The 20,987-nt window shown below is 37.8% G+C and overlaps 1 protein-coding gene across 5 annotated transcripts in view; it reads left to right on the forward strand.

Annotated features, from left to right (window-relative positions):
- Window positions 1–20,987, forward strand: part of PDS5A (PDS5 cohesin associated factor A) — a 129,831-nt gene that overhangs the window by 78,920 nt on the left and 29,924 nt on the right. For 4 of the 5 annotated variants that reach the window (XM_037064301.1, XM_037064304.1, XM_037064303.1 and 1 more), the window contains exons 19-26: window positions 1,200–1,360; window positions 3,972–4,095; window positions 4,884–5,042; window positions 9,979–10,047; window positions 11,210–11,346; window positions 14,710–14,833; window positions 14,978–15,182; window positions 15,872–15,986. In XM_037064301.1, coding sequence (XP_036920196.1) covers window positions 1,200–1,360; window positions 3,972–4,095; window positions 4,884–5,042; window positions 9,979–10,047; window positions 11,210–11,346; window positions 14,710–14,833; window positions 14,978–15,182; window positions 15,872–15,986 — 1,094 coding nt within the window. Of the gene's footprint in view, window positions 1–1,199; window positions 1,361–3,971; window positions 4,096–4,883; window positions 5,043–9,978; window positions 10,048–11,209; window positions 11,347–14,709; window positions 14,834–14,977; window positions 15,183–15,871; window positions 15,987–20,987 lie in introns of those variants that run through there. The other variant, XM_037064305.1, reaches the window with a different exon arrangement.

The following is a 20,987-nucleotide window of genomic DNA, read 5'->3' on the forward strand; positions in this document are numbered from 1 at the left end:
AATGCTTCCATTCTTATCATTTCCTGATTAGAAGCATCCATAAATAATCATTTCATGGAAAGAATTGGTATGATGCTTCATAAGAAAGATCTTAATTATGTTTTAATAATAGGGTTGTTTTTAAATAGTTTTAAGACCTAAGTCACATTTAAGATAATAGTTTAATAGGTTGTTTGGTTTTTCAAGTATGATTCTCCATTTTTCTATAAGTAATTAAAACCTCACAACTAAATATTATCTCTGTAAACCTTACCAAGTGAGATAATCTTTCCATTTTATTACCCATTAAATACATTATTATTGCATTAGTTAATGGAGACTATATACTTTATTTTCCCCCCTCTCCCTGCATCTCAGCTTTAACCCTTATTTCCAGTATTATGCTAACCAAATTGTTTCTGCATCATGGAAGGTAAACTTTGTAGACATGTTTTGTCTAACTTGCTGTGCATTTCTTAAGGTTAGGCTTGGACTTAGGTCATAGTAAATATGACCTAATTATATGTTTGTATTCATGATTAAAAGTTCACAATAATGGCTTCTTTATTTATTATAGTGATGATGATTGATTTTTTTGTGATAGATTTCACTTTTAAAGTCCTTCCTTATAGAGTATCTTTTGTCATGAAATAAAACTGTTAGCATTTTGTTCACATCACAACATCACACACCATAAAAGAGGAGCCACGTTTTCAGCATTCCCAATATCAGAATAGACCAAGAAGCTAAGAAGAAAATAGGGCAAGGCCGCCCTGACTGGTGTAGCTCAGTTGATCGAGCATCGTCCCACAAACTGAGAGGTCACAGGTTTCATTCCCGGGGGCACATACCTAGGTTGTTGCCCGGTCCCTCGTTGAGGGAGGTTCGGGGCATGCAAGATGCTACTCATTGATGTTTCTCTCGTGCATCGATGCTTCTCTCCCACATTGATGCTTCTCTCCCTTCCCCTCTCTCTAAGAATAAATAAATAAAATCTTTTAAAAAAATAAGGCAAGGCTGTATATATCAACTGTCTTAAAGAAACTAGTTCACAGTATTTCTGTCAGTGTCTTACTAGCCACATCTAACTACAGTATATAAATCTTTATTCTTTTTAGCTAGTTTATGCAGCCCATCATTGTAAATCTTAGTTATACTTATTTTCTTTTAATGGAATAAAAGCATTGTCTCGACATCTAAAGCTGTATCTATTCCCCCAGGTTCTGTCTTTCACACACCCTACCTCGTTCCACTCTGCAGAGACGTATGAGTCCCTGTTACAGTGCCTCCGAATGGAAGATGACAAGGTAGCAGAAGCTGCTATACAAATTTTTAGAAATACAGGTCACAAAATAGAAACAGACCTACCCCAGATACGATCGTGAGTATGTTTTTTCTCATAATAAACACAAACATTTTCTAAGAGTGGAAGCCATAGGATCATTGTTTCCCTTTCACAAAGGAAGACAGGAGAGAAGACAGACAACTTTTCTTTAGAACCTACTTTTCTGTATTCTTTCATCTTTTCTCTGCCTCTAGTGGTAGGGGAGGTCATATCATTAAAATATAGATGGAGGAACAAACTAAAACCTTGTTTATAAAAATACAATTTTAAAATACTAATATTAATAATTAGAGTTATCGCAGAATTTAAAATTTGTGATTAATATATTTTCCTAATTTGTGTGTGTTTACCTTTTTCTCTCCAACTGGTTTTCAATTCAATAGCTACTACCTTCACATCCCACCACAGAATGGGGTAATCAAGTAGTGGGCTTAATAAAATATTTCTTAGTTATGTGGTTGTGGCAGTGGTTTTATTGTTTTTGATCTCTCCCTCACCTCATAAAAATGAAGTGCATCTTGATATCTTTGGCATCTTGAAGAGATTGTCTTAGGATCAAACTTGTGCTGAGACTATATTTGGACATAAGATGTGGGAGATATCTTTTGGAGGAAGAATACAATGCTGATAGCTGTTGAATCAGATGTTCAGACTATATGCAAAGAGTCTGGGTTATATCCAAATCAAACCAGCTTCTTCTTACAGGTTTATCATAGAATCAGAAGCCTCATGACTCCTCAAGTTTTTATTAAATTTGTAAACTAACAGTTAAATTTGAGAAATAATTCAAAATTTATTGTAAATTCTCTTCATTGTCAGTTTATACTGGCTAATATGAAAGAATTTCCACAGTCAGTCCCTGCTCTCAAGGAGTTTATAGTCTAGAGATGATACTTTTTATATTTGTACATTATAGAAAAAATCATTGACACAGGGTAAAGTTTCTGGTGAATTTTTCAAAGTTGGAAAATCAATACATGTATTTGAGGTAAAGGATTTACTCATAAAGGAATTCTTTCCCAAAGAAAGCAGTAGAAAATGAGTACAGATGGAAGAGTTAACTTGAATACAAGGAATAAAATCTCTTTTTCTAAACAACTAATGGGGAAGGAAGGAGAAAATCCCTGAAAAACAGAAGCACAGCCGTGTAGACCTCAAAAACTACACCAATGGCATTGTGGAGTCATAGCACACTGTAAAGCAAGGGGAAGTGTTGAAGTTGGTTTGTGTGTCATTTCACTAGGCTGAGAAGAATCTGTAGTGCACTTAATAATCTGAATAACATGGTATCTTTTCTTGTTACCTGTATGATTTACAAGAAGTGTTACTCTGATAGATGAGTTTGTGGCAGAAAGACTGAAGCAATACTCCTAGGGGTCTACTTGGGCATGGCAACCTCCACCTCGCAATTCTGAACCTTCACGGAGAGAAACGTGGCGTATTCAGATCAAACCAAATTTGCACTGACTAGCACAGGTTCCAGGGTTTTGTTGTTGTTGAAGTGCAGGACGTGGAGTCTGAGGCGCTGCTCCCTGACGCATGGCTTCCCGTTGTTGTAAGAGAACCTTGTCAGCACTGTGTGCGATTCCCCTGACCTGTTATAAATAGGGTCATTGCATTAAATGTACAAGGATCTTTCCTTAAATTTTCATTTTGCCTTATAGATTTTCTTCTGATTTCTATACTTACAGGTTCATTGTAAAAACACTAACACTTTTAAAAATGTTAAGAAAAAAGTTAACATTTTCTATATGTTTTTATGAATGTTTTATCTACTTGATGTATTTGTTTATTTTTTATATCAATGGGTTGATACAAATATGCTGCTTTTTTTCATTTCACTTGTTTTTCCATATTATTTTTTAATGTTTTAAGACTGTTATACGTTATTTCCACATTGTTCTACAGAAAGATTGTTTTACTTTGATTGTCATTGTCAGTATGGAGTTAAGTGCATGGGTTTTGGATCAGGAATGCGTATCTTCAAATCCCAACTCTCCCATTCCCTAGCTTTGTCACCCTAAGAAGCTTAAATAATATTTTTGTGCTTTTTTTCATGTTTATTGACTATAATAATAATTTTCTTTGAATAATTTGAGGACTAATCCATGTAAAAATATTTAGAATCGTGATTGGCATAAGTACTTAATTATTGTTAGCCATTTTTATTACTCTTCTACCAATATATGTACATCTATAGCTTTGCGTGCTTTCCTTCATTGGTATGATCATTTCAGCTTTTTAATAAAACTGCTCTTTTGCTAATTTTACCCAATGGCTGCTTTAAAATAATTGAAGGGGATTGTAAAAAATTAGTAATATCTACTTAGAAAGTAAATGTAAAAATATGGCATGAGGCAAGTTTTAGAATATAAATTAAGAGAGGCTTGTTTATTTCTGTTTTCATGAGATGACTTTAAAACAAATTGTCCCCTGGAGTAACCTTTTCTGGAGGCAAGAATGATATTTGGGGGCAGAGAAGGGGCTTTATATATTTCATTAGGTCTGGTACTTTTTAAGAGAGACTTTTCTACCAGCCTTCATCCAAATAGTTATGGAAGAGGACACAGGAGACAAACAAAAGAACTACTTGTGGTTTATGGACATTTTGTTTTTTTTAACTGTGAAATTATTAACTGTTTTACAGGACTTTAATTCCCATTTTACACCAGAAAGCAAAAAGAGGTACTCCACACCAAGCAAAACAAGCTGTTCACTGTATACATGCCATATTCACAAATAAAGAAGTCCAGCTTGCACAGATTTTTGAGGTATATATAATATGTAGGGTGTGTTTACATTGAATTTTATTTTTATGCTATGAAGGTAGGATTTGTTTTAGTTTTTTATCCCACCCTAGAATATAAATTTCATGGGAGCAGGGACGCTCTCTGTTTTATTCAGCACTGTATTCCCAGTCTTCAGATCATATTATATGTTCAAATATTACGTGTGTGTTTGCATTTAGAACATTTTACTTGATTTTAGCTAAATTAGCTCAGTGATCCATTTATTGTCAAAAAGTACTAGTAGATGACTTTGAGCGACCAAGTTTAAAATAGCTGACACCCCCACCTGAAAATTAGTCCTGTTTGCCTTTCCTTAGGTATGATTCTGGGCCTGATGCTACGAGTAAGAAGGTAGTCCTATTATTATAAATTGGATACGATATGAACAGATTTCAGTGAACTGATTTTTTATGGTTCATAGCCTTTTTAAAATGTCCCCACAGGATTAAAAAAAATCCACAAACATAACAAACCTACTGTTGCTATGTTTGAAAACAATGCTGATTTAATGATGCAGAAATATTCTTGTTTTTACTTGGGTTTTATGTTTTTCTGTTACCTTTTTTCTGCGTACTTCAGTCTTACTAAATTTTAGTAGGTGAAATAAGAATCAGCTATCTAATATGGCTGAAGTTACTTTTGATCATATCATTAGAACAGATTTGTTTGAGCATGGTGAATTCAGGAGGACTCTGGAATGTTTACTCTTTCCATAGAATGTCTAGCTATTTACAGAACAACTGGTAATTTTGACTGTTTTGTTTTTATAGCCACTCAGCAGGAGTCTGAATGCTGATGTACCAGAACAACTTATAACTCCATTAGTTTCATTGGGCCACATTTCTATGTTAGCACCAGATCAATTTGCTTCCCCAATGAAATCTGTAGTAGCAAATTTTATTGTGAAAGATCTGCTAATGAATGACAGGGTAAGTTTCTCATTTAATTAAATTCAGAATCATGAGATTAAGACTACTGTCTACATCTTCTTTATCACAGACACAAAATTTCTGCTTCTCTTTATATATAATTCTTTTATCCTTTTAAGTTATTGTATGTTTCCCTCCTTATTTATTTACTTGATTTCCAAATGACATTGACTTCCATTTAGCTATTACTACATATTAATATTTAAGAAGGAAAAAATGAGGACCTGAGATGGATGAATTATGGAATAAAAAGTATGAGTCAAATGGTGTTATCCTAACATTTGAAGGACATTGTATACTTGAGTGCTAGAATTTTGTTTTATCAAATATTGTTTACAATGTAAGTGGAATTGTATTTGACTAGCATTTAGAAATACAGGGTCCAGCAGAAGGAACACCCGCCTGAGTGTGGTTGGTAGGGTGATAATGTGGGTGTAATAATTTGTAGTTTTAATTTGAACATTTTACCTAAAATGTCATATGGTGTGCTTGAGTATGATATTGTTATTTTACAGAAATTATGTACTTAGGATTTTGTAATTAAAAAAGGATGTTATTTGTATAATAAACAGGTTGAACCCTTTATAATTACATTGCATTTTGACACTAGATTTATGTATTCTATTTTAGTTATTGAATTGTGTGTGCATGTGTGCACACACTGATTTATTAGCTCTGGGTTGGAGCCCAAACACACCTGATTAAGAATCTATGCTTTACCAAATGGACCTAATTAAAGACTTATTTAATAAAAACAAGCCAGTCTTAGCTGCTGGATCATTGTGGATGACTTACAGTGCAGTGCTGACTTACCCAGTTTACCTAATCCTTCCACATGGTCTGATGGTCTTCAAGCCTCAGCATCTGAGCTTAGTTGGCAGTGCACTCCCCTTCCCTCATTTGGGTGTAATAGACAGGAGTGGAAGAGCATGACCGTCTCTTTACTATTCCACATGTTTGTGCTGTTCTTTGCACTATTGATAGATGTGAATGGCAACAAGTGTGAAATTTAAGGCACCTCTTAGATAATGACTTAATTATTAATGGATCCTATGTTAAGATGGCTCAAAAGGGCCATTTTTAAGTGTACAGATATCCTATGCTATATTCACCCACATTCTTGTTTGTTGGGTGTTTTCATTTTGATTTGTTTTTAAAAACAAACATATGGCCCTGGCTGGTGTAGCTCAGTGGATTGAGCACTGGCCTGCGAACCACACGATTGCGGTTCGATTCCCAGTCAGGGCACATGCCTGGGTTGCAGGCCAGTTCCCAGCAGGGGACCCACGAGAGGCAACGGTACATTGATATTTCTCTCCCTCTCTCCTTCCCTTACCCTCTAAAGATAAATAAATAAAATTTTGAAAAAAACAAACAAACATATGTTTAATAACATGAATACCTCCTGTATACATGGGAGATACCCAGGAAAGCCAAGTGACTCCTCCAAAATGGCCCAAGCTACCACCTAAAATATTCACCCACATTGTTGTGTAACCATTACTGCTGTCTGCTTCCAGAACTTTTTTTTTCTTACACCTTCGTACTTTATTTTATTTTATTTTTTTAAATATATTTTATTGATTATACCATTACAGTTGTTCTATTCCCCCCCTTCATTCCCCTCCACCCGCACATTCCCTCCCCCACCATTCTCCCCCCCTTAGTTTATAACCACGTGTCTCAAGTTCTTTAGATTCTATATTTCCCCCACTATTCTCGCCCTCCCCCCCATCTATTTTCTACCTACTCTCTATGCTATTTTCTGTGCCTTCTCCCCCCTTCTCCTCCTCCCACCCCCCTGTTTCTAACCCTCCATGTGTTCTTCATTTCTATGGTTCCACTCCTGATCTAGCTGTCCTCTTGGTTTGCTTTTGTTTTAGGTGTGGTTGTTAATAACTGTGTGTTTGCTGCCCTTTCACTGTTCATATTTTTCATCTTCTTTTTCTTATATAAGTCCCTTTAGCATTTCATATAATAAGGGCTTGGTGATGATGAACTCCTTGAACTTGACCTTATCTGGAAGCACTTTATCTGTCCTTCCATTCTAAATGAAAGCTTTGCTGGATAAAGCAATCTTGGCTGTAGGTCTTTGGATTTTATGACTTGGAATACTTCTTTCCAGCCCCTTCTTGCCTGTAAGAAATTTCTTTTGAGAAATCCGCTGACAGTCTGATGGGTACTCCTTTGTAGGTGACTATCCCCTTATCCCTTGCTGCTTCTAGGATTCTCTCCTTCATTTTGGTCTTGGCTAATGTAATGATGATGCGCCTTGGTGTGTTCCTTCTTGGGTCCAACTTCATTGGCACTCTCTGAGCTTCCTGAATTTCCTGGAAGTCTATTTCCTTTGCCAGACTGGGAAAGTTCTCCTTTATTATTTGTTCAAATAAGTTTTCCACTTGTGGCTGTTTCTTCCCCCCTTCTGGTACCCCTATAATCCGGATGTTGGAACATTTAAAGATGTCCTGGAGGTTCCTAAGCCTCTCCTCATTGTTTTGAATTCTCATTTCTTCATTCCTTTCTGGTGGGATGTTTTGTTCTTCCTTCTGGTCCATTCCATTGATTTGAGTCCCAGTTTCCTTTCCATCGCTATTGGTTTCCTGGACCTCTCCCTTCATTTCAATTAGTTTAGCCTTCATATGTTCCTCTAATTTGTGACTATAATCAACCAGTTCTGTGAGCATCCTGATAAATAGTGTCTTGAACTGTGCTTCTGAGAGGCTGGCAATTTCTCGGTCGCTTAGAGTTATTGGCTCTGGGACTTTGAGTTCTTCTTGCACCATCTTTTGGGCTGTTCATGCCTGTTCCGTAGCAGGATCGGAGCCCTAAAGTGTTCACTAGAGCAGGGCAACTAGGATGCTGGGTTGTGACGTTGTATGTGGGGGCGGGGTCAAAGAGGGACAGTGGCTTCCTGTCTGCCGCCTGCCACCTCGGCCCCAACCGGCACTGCAGCCACCACCGTCACCAGGCCCACGTGTTTCGTTCCACTGCACGCAAGTGTACCACTGCTGTCAGCCCTTCACTACTGGGTTCACCCGCTAGGGCCTGTGCGGTCCGTCTCAGTGTGCGCAAATGTGCGACTGCGGTTAGTCTGCCCCACACCCCGACTGGTTCTGGGCTGCCTGCACGCCTAGGTCGGGGGATCTGTCCTGCCCGACCCAGCTCTGCTGCTGGCTCCACCTCTCTTACCGTCCCAGTTGAATGGTTCGTAGTTGTCGGATTTCCATATAATTCAGTTTTCTGGTCTTTGGGTGTGTCCTTGTTCTCCAAACCCTTGTTGTATTCAAACTTGGTTGTGGGAGAAGGCACAGTGTTTCCACCTATGCCTCCATCTTGGCGGAAGTCCTGCTTCCAGAACGTCATCATCTCAGACAGAAACTCTGTATTCATTAACCAATAACTTCCCATAACTTCCCATTGCCTCCTCCCCTCAGCCTCTGATAAACTCTGTTATACTTCCTGGCTCTGTGAATTAACCTGCTCCACATACCTCCTATCATACAATATTTGTCCTTTTGTGTTGGCTTATTTCACTGAGTGTAATGGTTTCAAGGTTGTGTTATAGTATGAATCATATTTCATTTTATGCCAGAATAATGATCCATTGTGTGTGTGGCCTACATTTTGTTTACTGATGTGTTGATGGGCACTTGAATTTTTTTCTGCCTTTGACTATTAGGAATAATGCTGATGTGAACATTTGAGTTTCTGTTTTCAAATCTTTGGAAGATACATAACCTAGGAGTGGAACTGTCGAGTCACATGCTCGTTCTGTGTTAAACTTTTTGAGGAATCACCAAACTGTGTCCCACAGCTGCTTTGCATTCCTACCAGCAATGCACGAGGCTTCCGGTTCTAATACATCTGTTTTTTAAAAATGTATAAGGGTTACATTGGTTAGTAAAATTTCATCGTTCTAAGGTGTACAACTCTATAATACATCATCTGTATCCAATACATCTTTTTAAAAAAGATTTTATTTATTTTTAGAGGCTAAAGAGGGGAAGGGATGGAGAAGGAGAGGTAGAGGAATATCAAATGGTTGCCTCTCACATGCTCCCAACTGGGGACCTGGCCTGCAACCCACGCCTGTGCCCTGACTTGGAACCAAACCTGTGACCTTTTGCTTCCCAAACTAGCATTTAGTCCACTGAGCCACACCTGCCAGGACTGTATCCAATACACCTTTGCCACCCTCTTCTTTTCCAGTGGGTGTGTGTTTTTTTATAATAGCCATCCTAGTAGGTGGGAAGTATTATCTTGTGGTTTTATGTTTCTGTAATTACTAATGATACTGAGGATTCTTTTATGTGCTTATTGGCCATTTTTCTATTTTCATTGGATATTCAAAGTCCTGTGCCTACTCTTAATTGGATTGTTTGTTGAATTGTAAGAATTGTTTATATATTCTGAATATTAAACCCTTATCAGGTATTTCCCAAATCAAAGATCATGAAGCTTTCTCCCTATATCTTTTTCTGAGAGTCTCATAGTGTTTTTTTAGCTCTTAAATTAGATCTTTGATCTACTTTGAGTTAATCTTTATGTATGATTTAAGGTAACAAATGGGACAGCTTTATTATTTTACTTGTGGATATCTAGATTTTCGAAAAACCATTTGTTGAAGAGACTCTTCTTAATAATTGATCTTAAGACTCTTTTTAAAATCAATCATATATGTGAGGGTTTTCTGGGTTCTTTATTTCATTTCACTGGTCTGTGCCTATACTTATGTCAGTACCAACCACACTGTCTTGATTACTACCATAAGTCTCTGGTGAGCTTCAAAATGAGGAAGTGTGAGTTCTTCAATTTTATTCTTTTCTAAGCTGTGCTTCATGACTTTCGTATAGCACTGCATTATTTAGCATGAAAAATTTAATGAGCAAAACTTTAAAATTCTTTCTGGAAATTAAATTTATTCAATTGACTATAGTCAACAGGTGAGAAGAATGGAAAATTATGGTCTCCAGATGAAGAGGTTTCCCCTGAAGTACTAGCAAAGGTAAATTTTTGTAGGTCTTGATAACATTTGTGTTGAAATAATGAACATTCATAGCGATCCTTTTTTGAACTCAATAGTTAATCATCATTTTTAAATGAAGTGCTTTATTTTTAAGTCAGAAGTTGTCTTTCTCAAAGAAACTGTAGTTGTCATCGTGTTACTGATATGGAGAGAGATGTCTGCATCTTGCGTAGGCCTTCCCGCCTGCTAAAACGATTTCAGTGAGGCCGTCCTACTCGGAGGTTGTTTGCAGAATGTTGGTGCTCACAGACGTCTCAGGTGTAGCCCCCCCCACAGTCTATCTACCTACAAGCATATGAATATTAACTTGGCAAAAACAGATAGCTGTGGTCGAATTGGTAACTTTTAATAGATGTAAATTGTACCTTGTAAAGCTAATTTTTAAAGTGGTAGTGTTGGGATTTAAAACTAGACTTCCCCATTATTTTCTTCTTTGATAATCTGTTTCACCTTGTGTAACTTCATAGTCATCATTATTTTATCAATTCCTTTTTCCAGGTTGTCAGTAAATACTATAAATAATACCTGTCTCCTTTGGATAGTGCTTTCACATACATTGTAACAGTCTTTTGAGTACAAGTGATTATAAACACAAGTAATTTGGAGCCTTCTAATTTTTTCCATCAGAATGCTAAGTGAGACTACAGACTTGATGGTTTCATCAAAATAATTTTTCAGTACTACAAAAAATACTACAGTCTATCTAAATAGTCATAGTTATTTTTAATCATTGTAATTGGTATAGTTTAAGTAGTTATTTTAAACAATGTATTTTCAAGTAATTTGAAGATGTTGGGCAAGTATTCAAGTTATGAAAGGCATGAATTCAGGAACCAGACCTTGGCCGATTTATCTGTCATAATAATGTCTCAGTCGCCTTATTGTGCAAATCATACTTCCTTCTTAGATTTGCTTGGAAATTAAATCAGTTAATACATATACAGCCCTAGGAAAAGTGCCTAGTGCAGATTAAACAGAATAAAGATTAGTCCTCATTGTTACTATTATTATTCTACAGACTTGTTTAATAAAGCATGTCTGCTGGCAATTGTCATCTAACTCACCTAATTAACATAAATTAATTTCCCTTTAATTGGAATTTTAAGTTGCTTTCTCTTTTTAGCATGTTAATATTTTATAGGTACAGGCAATTAAACTTCTGGTAAGGTGGCTGTTGGGTATGAAAAACAACCAGTCTAAATCTGCCAATTCAACTCTTCGGTTATTATCAGCGATGTTGGTTAGTGAGGGTGACCTGACAGAGCAGAAGAGGATTAGGTGAGATTTTTTTCTTCCTTTTCAACTTTTTTTACCTCAAAATGTTGATAGAACTTACATAGGAATTATTTACCTAGTTAATGTTGAATGTTGTAATTGCACTGTATATTTTGGAATTAAATTGTATGTACTCACTTGGGGCTTTATATTTCAATAGTGATGGTATATTTTTCTTCACTCCTAAAGGCTTAACTTTTTCCAATAAATTTTTAGTCATAATTACTATAGGAATGAGTTAGTGTCAGCATTTGGTTCAATTAATCTATTATTTGTTGAATTGCTACTCTTTGCAAAATAGTATGAAAAGCATTGCAGTAAAAACAGGTAAGATTCAGTTCCTGCCTTCAGGAAACTTACCTACCCTGTAGTATAGTGATTTAAAAAGTGGAGTGACTAGGTACCATGAAAGGAATACAAATTTTAGTAGAGGTTCAAAGAAAGAAGAGTCGCAGCCTCTTGGTGGTTTGCAGAAGGCTATGTACAGGGTTCTACAAATACAAAACAAATGTTTTTATTTCAATGCATTTTCACTCTTCAAATCTGCAAAATTACCATCTCTTTGTTCTTTTTTTAAAGATTTTATTTATTTATTTTTAGAGAGGGAAACATCAATGTGTGGTTTCCTTCCGTGCACCCCCTCTCTGCTCCCTGGGGCCCTGGCCTGCAACCCAGGCATATGCCCTGACTCAGAATCGAACCAGTGGCCCATTGGTTCGCAGGATGGCACTCAATCCACTGAGCCACACCAGCCACAGCTTCCTTCTCTTCTTTTTAAGATGAAAATAAAAGCCAAAGTTTTTATGGTACTAGCTTGTTTTAAATTCTTGATATATTAGGTTTCAAAAGTATCAACAGAATAACTAAAGAACCCTACTTGTGATTCATTCCTAATTTAAAATTCATGGTAGTGGGCAGAATTCAATATTCATTTATGCATACAGTATTTACTGAGCATTATTTTATCAGGTACCGCTATGTTTTTTAAACATACAAAGATCTCTCCCTCCAAGGAATATGCGTTCTGGTGGAAGAGATAGAAAATGAGCAATTACAGTAAAGATGATGAATGTTTCAATAAACTCAAGGAAACCATGATAAATTAGTTTTATCATAGAATAAGCCAGGGGAAGCTTTGTATGAACAGATTGAGGATTAGAGCTGAGTTAGGAACAATGAGTTTTAAATTTGAGGAAGTTACGTATGGTGCATGGCAAAGGCTTAATAAAATGAGTTCTTACAAATCAGTGATAAATAGGCAGGATCGAGATGAAGACTATATATTCATTATCAGTTTACTTTTTAAAAACATTTAGCATCTCTAAATACAATTTAGACTTAAGTGATACATCTGGCCTATCAAATAAGAAAATTTTATTTTTATTTATTAAATTTTATTTTTTATTTTAGAGCTGAAGGGAGGGAGAAAGAGGGGAAGAGAAACATCGATATGAGAGAAATATTCATCAGTTGCCTCTGTATGCACCCTTACGTGGGACTAAATCTGTAGCCTTTTAGTTTGTGGGACAATGCCCAGCCGACTGAACCACACCTGCGGGGGTAAAAATATATATGTATTTTTATATACAGGATCATGGAAATGGGCTCCCTCATTACTCCAGCGAACATGATTAGCACAGTCTTGGCAGGACAGTTGGCATTTTGTGTCTAGACCCTTAAAAATGTTACCCTTTGATTCTATTTTATCCTTTGATTCTGTAAAAATAGAATCAAACAAAAATAGAAGAATTATACAAAAAGATACACACAAACATGTTTTTTCCAGCATTTTTGATCACAAAAAATAGGGGAATAGAGAACACATATCATGAAATATTGGACAGATCATAATTAGACATTACATATTCCATGGTTTAACTTGGGCCATAGAATCAGAAACATACAATTCTATAGTCTATTTACTAGCTGTGTGAACTTGTATCAGTTTTCTAAGCCTCAATTTTTTCATTTTATAGAGTGAAAATTAAATGAGATAAAGGCCATTTCTCACATTGCCTGGCACAGAGTTAAGCACCCAAATAGTAGCTATTATGTTTCAACCCCATATTTTGCCATATATAATGCACACCCACATTTTTGTGCATATTATATGTGGGATTATTGTACCCATGGTATGTAATCATTATACCCACATACAACACGCATCCTTATTTTTCCCTCCAAAATTTGAGCCAGGCCCTGGCTGGTGTGGCTCAGTAGATGGAGTGCTGGCCTGCAAAGCAAGGAGTTGCTGATTCAATTCCCAATCAGAGCACATGCCTGGGTTGCAAGCCAGTTCTCCGGTAGGGGCCACACGAGAGGCAACCGCACATTCATGTTTTTCTCCTTTAAAAATAAATCAATAAAATCTTTTTAAAATTTTGGGGCCAAAAGTGTGCAGTATACACAGCAACATGTGGTGATTCCTGAACCCTTTGCCTTAGAAGTAGTTTAAGGGGCCCCCATTGTTACTAGTGCTCACTTTGACAATTCTGTTACCCAAGAGTGCCTGGGAGAGTCTCCTCTTCTATGTTAAATAGTCCCTTGTGCATTCTGAACAGATTTCCACATTTCCTGCAGTCTTCAAAATATTAAAGCCATGCTATCTTCCTCATAGAAGTTGAAGTAAGAAGATTGTCCTTTAATTCCATTCAGTGTCGCATTTTACTATTTAGTAGTAAAAGGCCACTGAGCAGGGATGGGAGTACATGAACCTTCTAGGTTCCCTTTAAAAGCTTGTTTGTGCAAAAGAAAGTCTTTCCCAGAGGGTGGTACCTGAGATAGACACTGGCTGTCATCTCCATATCCTTTCCTTTTAGATATTTGTCTGCTATCTCTCCTCTTCTGGTACAAATCAGTTCCTATTTTCTAGCCCCGTCATTTTGTCAGACCTATGTAGGCTTGAGGTAAATTTTTATTACATGTATGTATATATGCATATGCATTTTAAATGGTGGGAAATAGATTTTAAATAATAGGTGACTTTTGTTTTGTTTTTTAATCAAATTTTCTACAATGAATGTATATTCCTTTTAAAATGAGAAATATAGTTACTAATGTGAATGATTCTTCGTAGCACTGTAGTTAGTATGTTTGTGATCATAAGCAGTTTCTTGGCTGTGGCAGAGGGTCTAAGCTAGAGCATAACTAAAAATGAAGGCAGATACATTTATTGTCAGTAGTCACAGTGATTTGAGCCTTCTGCTCTGCATTGAGTTCCAGAACTCAAAGTAGCTTTCCCATATTTGTAGACTATGTCATTTGAAGCATAAATTATGCTGAAGATCTTAATACTCAATAAGGGATCAAAGCATTTTTATGAATGATAATGGTTATAGGAAATGTTTATTTCTTTTTTGTTTATAGTAAATCTGATATGTCTCGCTTGCGATTAGCTGCTGGTAGTGCCATAATGAAGCTTGCTCAGGAACCTTGTTACCATGAAATTATAACCCCAGAACAGTTTCAGCTCTGTGCACTTGTCATTAATGTAAGTAACAATCTTACTTGTTGTCAATTACATGACCTTCCAAGTTAAATATGTTTACTCTCTGTGGCTGCAGACCCATTTATTGTATGGATTTATACACAGACGGGATTGTATTTAAGTAATGTTGGTTTTGTGCTGCTGTAGGATGAGTGCTACCAAGTAAGGCAGATATTTGCTCAGAAACTGCACAAGGCCCTTGTGAAGTTACTGCTTCCACTGGAGTACATGGCAATTTTTGCCTTGTGTGCCAAAGATCCCGTGAAGGAGAGAAGAGCACACGCGCGACAGTGTTTGCTCAAAAACATCAGTATACGCAGGGAGTACATTAAACAGAACCCCATGGCCACTGGTAAGTGACTGTGGAAGTTCCTGGTGTGCGGGTGCATCTTGTCGATGTATCACTTGAGGGGGGGATGTTTTATATGACACTGGGATTTTTATAGAATGCTGTCGGTGTAAATTTTTTTATAGATTTTATTTATTTATCTTTAGAGGGGAAGGGAAGGAGAGAGGGAGAGAAATATCAATGTATGGTTGCCTCTCTTGCGTCCCCTGCCAGGAACTGGGAACTGGCCTGCAACCCAGGCATGGGCCCTGACTGGGAATCAAACCGCGATCGTGTGGTTCGCAGGCCTGTGCTCAATCCACTGAGCTACACCAGCCAGGGCTGTCAGTGTAATCTTGATGTACCTAAAATCTAAAGTTCTGGTTTCTGAGTCCTCTTTATAATTCATAATGCTGTTCAAGGAAACGGCATTTTTTTAATGGGATCCAGCAGAATGACTTGATTAGAACACTTTGCTCAAATGTTGGCAAGTAAAGAATTTTTCTAGATTTGCCAGGGACCCTCTGTATCATTTTATGTATTCTTTTGGCTTTAGTAGCCTTTCAAATTATTTTAGTATTAGGTTTTATGTTGCCTGTGATTTGGAATGACTGAGGGGAAAAAATGGAAACTAAAGTGGTTAAAATGCAAAACTAGAGAAGGATTTTATAAAGATGTTATTACTCTTGTTAATGATAATGTTTCCACTTCAGAGAAGTTATTATCGCTGTTGCCTGAATACGCCGTCCCGCCCATGATTCACCTGCTAGCCCATGACCCGGATTTCACAAGGTCACAGGATGTCGATCAGCTTCGTGACATCAAAGAGTAAGTCGTGCTGATTTTCAAGAATTCTTAAAAATTACTACTTTTTCAAAAACACTAAATTTTTTCTTACTATTCCCATTAGAATATAAACCTTTTTATAGTTTTTTATTTTATTTTATTTCTTACTATTTGTGTTAAAATGGACTTCAGTTACTCCTGCGCGACAATTTAGAAAGCCATGTAGTAAAAATTCTGCTTTTAAACTAAACTTCACTTTCAACTTCAAAAAACAATGCCTAAAAATACGTGTGGACACACAAAATATTCTGTGGCAAGACTATGGTAATATGATATTAAGATTTTTTACACCAGTCACAGATTTGTCTCTAGAGGAAAGACAGGCAAGTAAACAATCACAGAACACTGGTTCAAGAAGTGTCTTTGTGTAAAGGAGAACTGCGTGTCTGACGTAGCAGGTAGAAGGGTGGGAGGTGGCCTAAGGCTGTCCACGAGCGCCCTCCAAAAAACTTTAATGCAATATTGACTTTCTTTCCCATTGCTGGCTTTTGCTTTGTACTCTTAAATTGAAACCTGCAGTTTGTGTTGGAAATATTATCATTTTTCAATGTGGGACACTAAGTTGTATTTCAAGTTGTAATGAACATTTATTTCTGTTTCCTGTAGCTTTGGTCACAGAATTGTGACAAAATCTTAACAACTGGGAGACATGTTGTATCTTACCCAACATTACTGTGAAGTGTCAGACTATGAGATACTTGCATTTTGAAGACTTGTCACTCTAGTTGTGTTCCGACACATGAGTCCAGTGGCGTTGTCTTTATTCAGTAGTGCCTTCCTTATCCAGTTTCACTTTGCATCATTTTTAGTTACCTATGGTTGCCCATGGTCTGAAAACAGTAAATGGAAAATTCCAGAAATAAACAATTTATAATAAATTCATAAATACCAGCTGCACATCATTATTAGAGGTGTGATGAAATCTGACACCTCTCACTCCATCTCTCCCTATACCATCAGGACATGGATCATTCTTTTGTATAACTGTTCCATTTTATTAGTTATTGTTGTTCATCTTTGACTGTGCCTAATTTATTAATTAAACTGTGTCATAGGTATGAATGTATAGGAAAAAACAGTACCCAGGGTTCAGTACTATCCATGATTTCAGGCATCCACTTGGGGGTGTTAGAACATATGCCCCACAGATGGAGGGGACTGCTGCATTTCAAATGCTCGAAAATAAGTCTACATTGATACCTGTTTTGAGAAGCTACAGAAATAGGTTTCAGGAGACATGGGTTCTAATCACAGCTGTGTGACTGAAAAGGATTCTTGGATTCAATTCCTGTGCATGTGTGACTGTGTATGTGTTGGGGAGCTTCCCCACACCAAGAAATTTTTGGACACCAGCAAGGTGTCTTAAGAATTCAATTCAGTGCTGACACCATCTACCAGGAGATAGCATCAGATTTCATAGGTGCAGGGCCCAGTCCCTAAGACTACCCTCTACCTAAGATGTCACTCGGGTATTAAACTCCCATACTATTGTGGTACCGCTGTCTCTTTCTCCCTTTAAGTCTGTTTATATTTGTTTAATATATTTAGGTGCTCCTATGTTGGGTACATAAATATTTACAATTGTCAACACCTTCTTATTGGATGGACTTTATCATTATGTAATGCCCTTCTTTTTGTCCGATGCATGTATGGCTAGCTTGATTGACGTGTAGTATCTTACTGTCCCTTTACTTTGAATCTGTGTGTGTCCTTACACCTAAAATGTGTCTCTTGTAGGCAGCATATAGATGATTTTGGGTTTTTTATTCATTCAGCTACTCTGTCTTTCAGTTGGAGAATGTAGTCCATATAAAGTAATTGTTGATACATGCTTATTGCCATTTTGTTGTTTTCTAGCAGTTTTTCTAGTTCCTCTCTGTTCCCTTCTCTTGCTTTCTTCCTTTGTGGTTTGAGGCGTTCTTTGGTGGCTTACTTAAATTATTTTCTCTTTATCTTTAATGTATTTATTGTAATAGTTTAAGTTGATAACAACTTAAGTTTGATCCCATTCTGAAGCTCAACATTTTTTTCCCTCACCCCCATTTTATGCTTTTAATTCCACATTTTTCACCTTATTATCTTGTTTATTTCATAACTAATTCTTATAATTTTCGTATTTTTCTTTTGTCTTTTAATCTTCATTTTAGCTTTATAACTACTTAATCTACTTCCTTTATTATGAATTTACTTTTCCAGTGAGATTTATTCTTTTATATGTGTTCTTGTTATTAATTAGAACACTTTCTATAACATTTCTTGTTAAGGCAGTTTAGTGGTGATGAATTCCTTCTGCTTTTACTTCTCTAGAAAACTATCTCTCCTTCCACTTTGAATGATAATGAAGTTTTTTCTTTCAGGGCTTTGAATATATCATGCCATTCCTTTTGGCCTCTAAAATATGATGAAAATCTGTCCATAGCCTTATGGGGGTTCCTTTGTACATAATAAGTTCCCCACTTACTGCTTTGAATATTCTCTCCTTGTCTTTAACGTTGATGTTTTAATTGTAATGTGTCTTAGTGAGGGTCTCTTTGAGTTCATATTATTTGGAACTCTTCCTGGATCTCATGTTCTTTTTCTTTCTCTACCTTAGGAAAGTTTTCAGCCATTATCTCTTCAAATATTTCTACCTTCTCTCCTCCTTTTGGGAAGCCTATGATGTGAATGTTAGTCTGTTTGATCTTGTCCTGTATGTCCCAGACACTGTTGTCACTTTCTCTCTTCCTTTTTGTGCTCTGATTGGGTGAGTTCCACCGCCTGTCTTCAGATGGACCGACCCTTCTGCTTCACCTGGTCTACTGTTAAACCCCTCTGGGGTATTTCTCAGTTCGGTTGTTGTATTCTTCTGCACTGTGACTTACATTTGGGACCTTCTAAGATTTTCTTTGTTGAAGTTCTTGCTGTATTCATCAAAACATTTTATGACTTTTGCTTTGAACTCTTTTATCGGGTAAACTACTTATCACTATTTTGTTAAGGGTTTTTTTAGTGAGGTTTTATGTTATTCTTTCATTTGGAATATGTCCCACTGTTTCTTCATTTTGCTTGACTCTCCATGTTGGTTTCTATGCATTAGGTCACACACAGGTGGCAAACCCAAGGCCTGTGAGCCAAATCCAGCCCTCTACCTTATTTTATCTGTTTTTACCTTGTTTCTACCCAGTGGCAGCACTGAGCTCCTTGCCTCTAGTTAAGGAGTAATTACATTTATACAGTCCTAAAATTACATTCAGCTACTTGAAGGCAACCATGGAGCTGATGCAGCCCCCGGTGCAAATGAGTTTGATACCCCTGCATTAGGTGAAACAATGACCAGCAGCTTCTTCTGGGGGTTGAACCTTTTTGTTGAGCTCTGCTCCAGCTCTTAGTTGTTTCTCCAACCCTTTAGCTCGTCCAAGCAGCCTGTTATATTTTTCATAGCTTTAAGTAGTTGAGGATGTGCCAAGACCTGTCAAGATTTGAAGAGATTGGGAATCTCAGCACCAAGATTCAGGCTGGCTGGAAGCCAGACCCTCAGGCAGCAGCTTTTAAAAGTATGCAGTTATATAAAGTCCTCAGAGGTTGCAAGCATAAGTCCCACTGTCACCCAGAGCCAAGCAACTTGGAGGTGTCCCCTGGGATGCAGTTGCAAAAATCAGGGCTCCAGACAAGTGCACAAGCTCCTTTCTGAGAGATATCAGCATGCTGGAGCAAGGCAGAGGGCAAGTGCCAAGCGGCTTCCACAGCCTAAGGTCCTTGAGACAGCTCTCTGGACCCCACTACATGTGTGTCCAACCTGAAGCCTGCCTCCAGGACAAGGAAAGAGGCCTCCTTCACAGAAAGTCGGGGAGATGGGCCTCAGTCCACTGTCTGTAGTGTCCTGGGGATGGTAGTCTGCTATGAATTGTCCTTCCTATTGCCATAGTCCCACAGGACCAAGGAACACGAACATCTCTGGCCACCAGAACCAAGGGATCGAGGGGAGTCCCCTGTGTGTCACCCACAAAAACTAGCCACCAGGTGCATGTAATGCTTTCCTCTAAGAGACACTGGTGCACTGGAGTGTGGCAGAGGGTAAACATGAAGATAGTGCCTACCTTCTGGGTAAAGATTATAGTTAACTTGCAAATGTGCATAAGTAGAGGCCTGTCCCTCAGGCCACAGTCATGATGATTAGCTAACAGGCTTCCTTCACAGAAACGCTGAGCCCCTTGTTGATCCTTGCTGTGCCCTGGGGGTGGTGGCTGTTTAAGAACCCTTGGCTACAGTCTTGTGGAACCCATAAGCCAACCCATAAGCGTAAGCCCCACTGGCCACCAGAGCCAGGCAGTGTAGATGTATATCCTAGAACAGTCACAAAAGTCAGAGCACCAGACACATATGTGCCCCTTTTTGGGTGACCCCAATTATTGCAGTCCCATGTGACCAAGAATATAAGCCCCTGGGCTCCAGAGCCAGCCAGGGAAGAGGCATCCCCTGGGCAGCAGCCACAAAAAATGAGGCGTCAGACACATGTAAAGGGTCCCTTCTGGTGCTACTGGTTCTCTGGAGCATGGCAAAGGGAGAGTTCCAAGATGGCACCTGCCAGTGTCCATTTCCAGAGGGTATTCTAGCAGATCCCTAAATGTGTGTGTTAAATTACCTACCTGCCCCTTGGGAAGAGGTTTTACTATAAGCAGGTGAATCTCCTTCACTCTAGGTCTGGGCATGATCAGCTGCCTGAGCTGGGCCGTGGGGCAAATGAGTTCAAGTGCATGAGCCCATTTCACACTGCTACCATCTCATGGGTCTCAGGACGCAAGCCTTGTTGGTTTTCAAAATTAGATGTTTTGGGGGCTCATCTCTGAAGTGTCTTAAAAGTTGGGGCGCCCAATGTGGGGTTTGAATCCTTTGTTCCTCCAGGGTAAAGTTCCAGGTTTTTAATTCCCTCTGCATTATGGGTCACAGCATTGGGGTTACGTGTAAGGTCGTGTTTACCCACTTAGATACGGTTTTCTTCCTGTT

This window comes from Sturnira hondurensis, unplaced genomic scaffold (assembly GCF_014824575.4).
Source record: "Sturnira hondurensis isolate 20B ecotype Veracruz unplaced genomic scaffold, ASM1482457v3 Scaffold0015056, whole genome shotgun sequence".
In the NCBI taxonomy this organism is placed as follows: Eukaryota; Metazoa; Chordata; class Mammalia; order Chiroptera; family Phyllostomidae; genus Sturnira; species Sturnira hondurensis.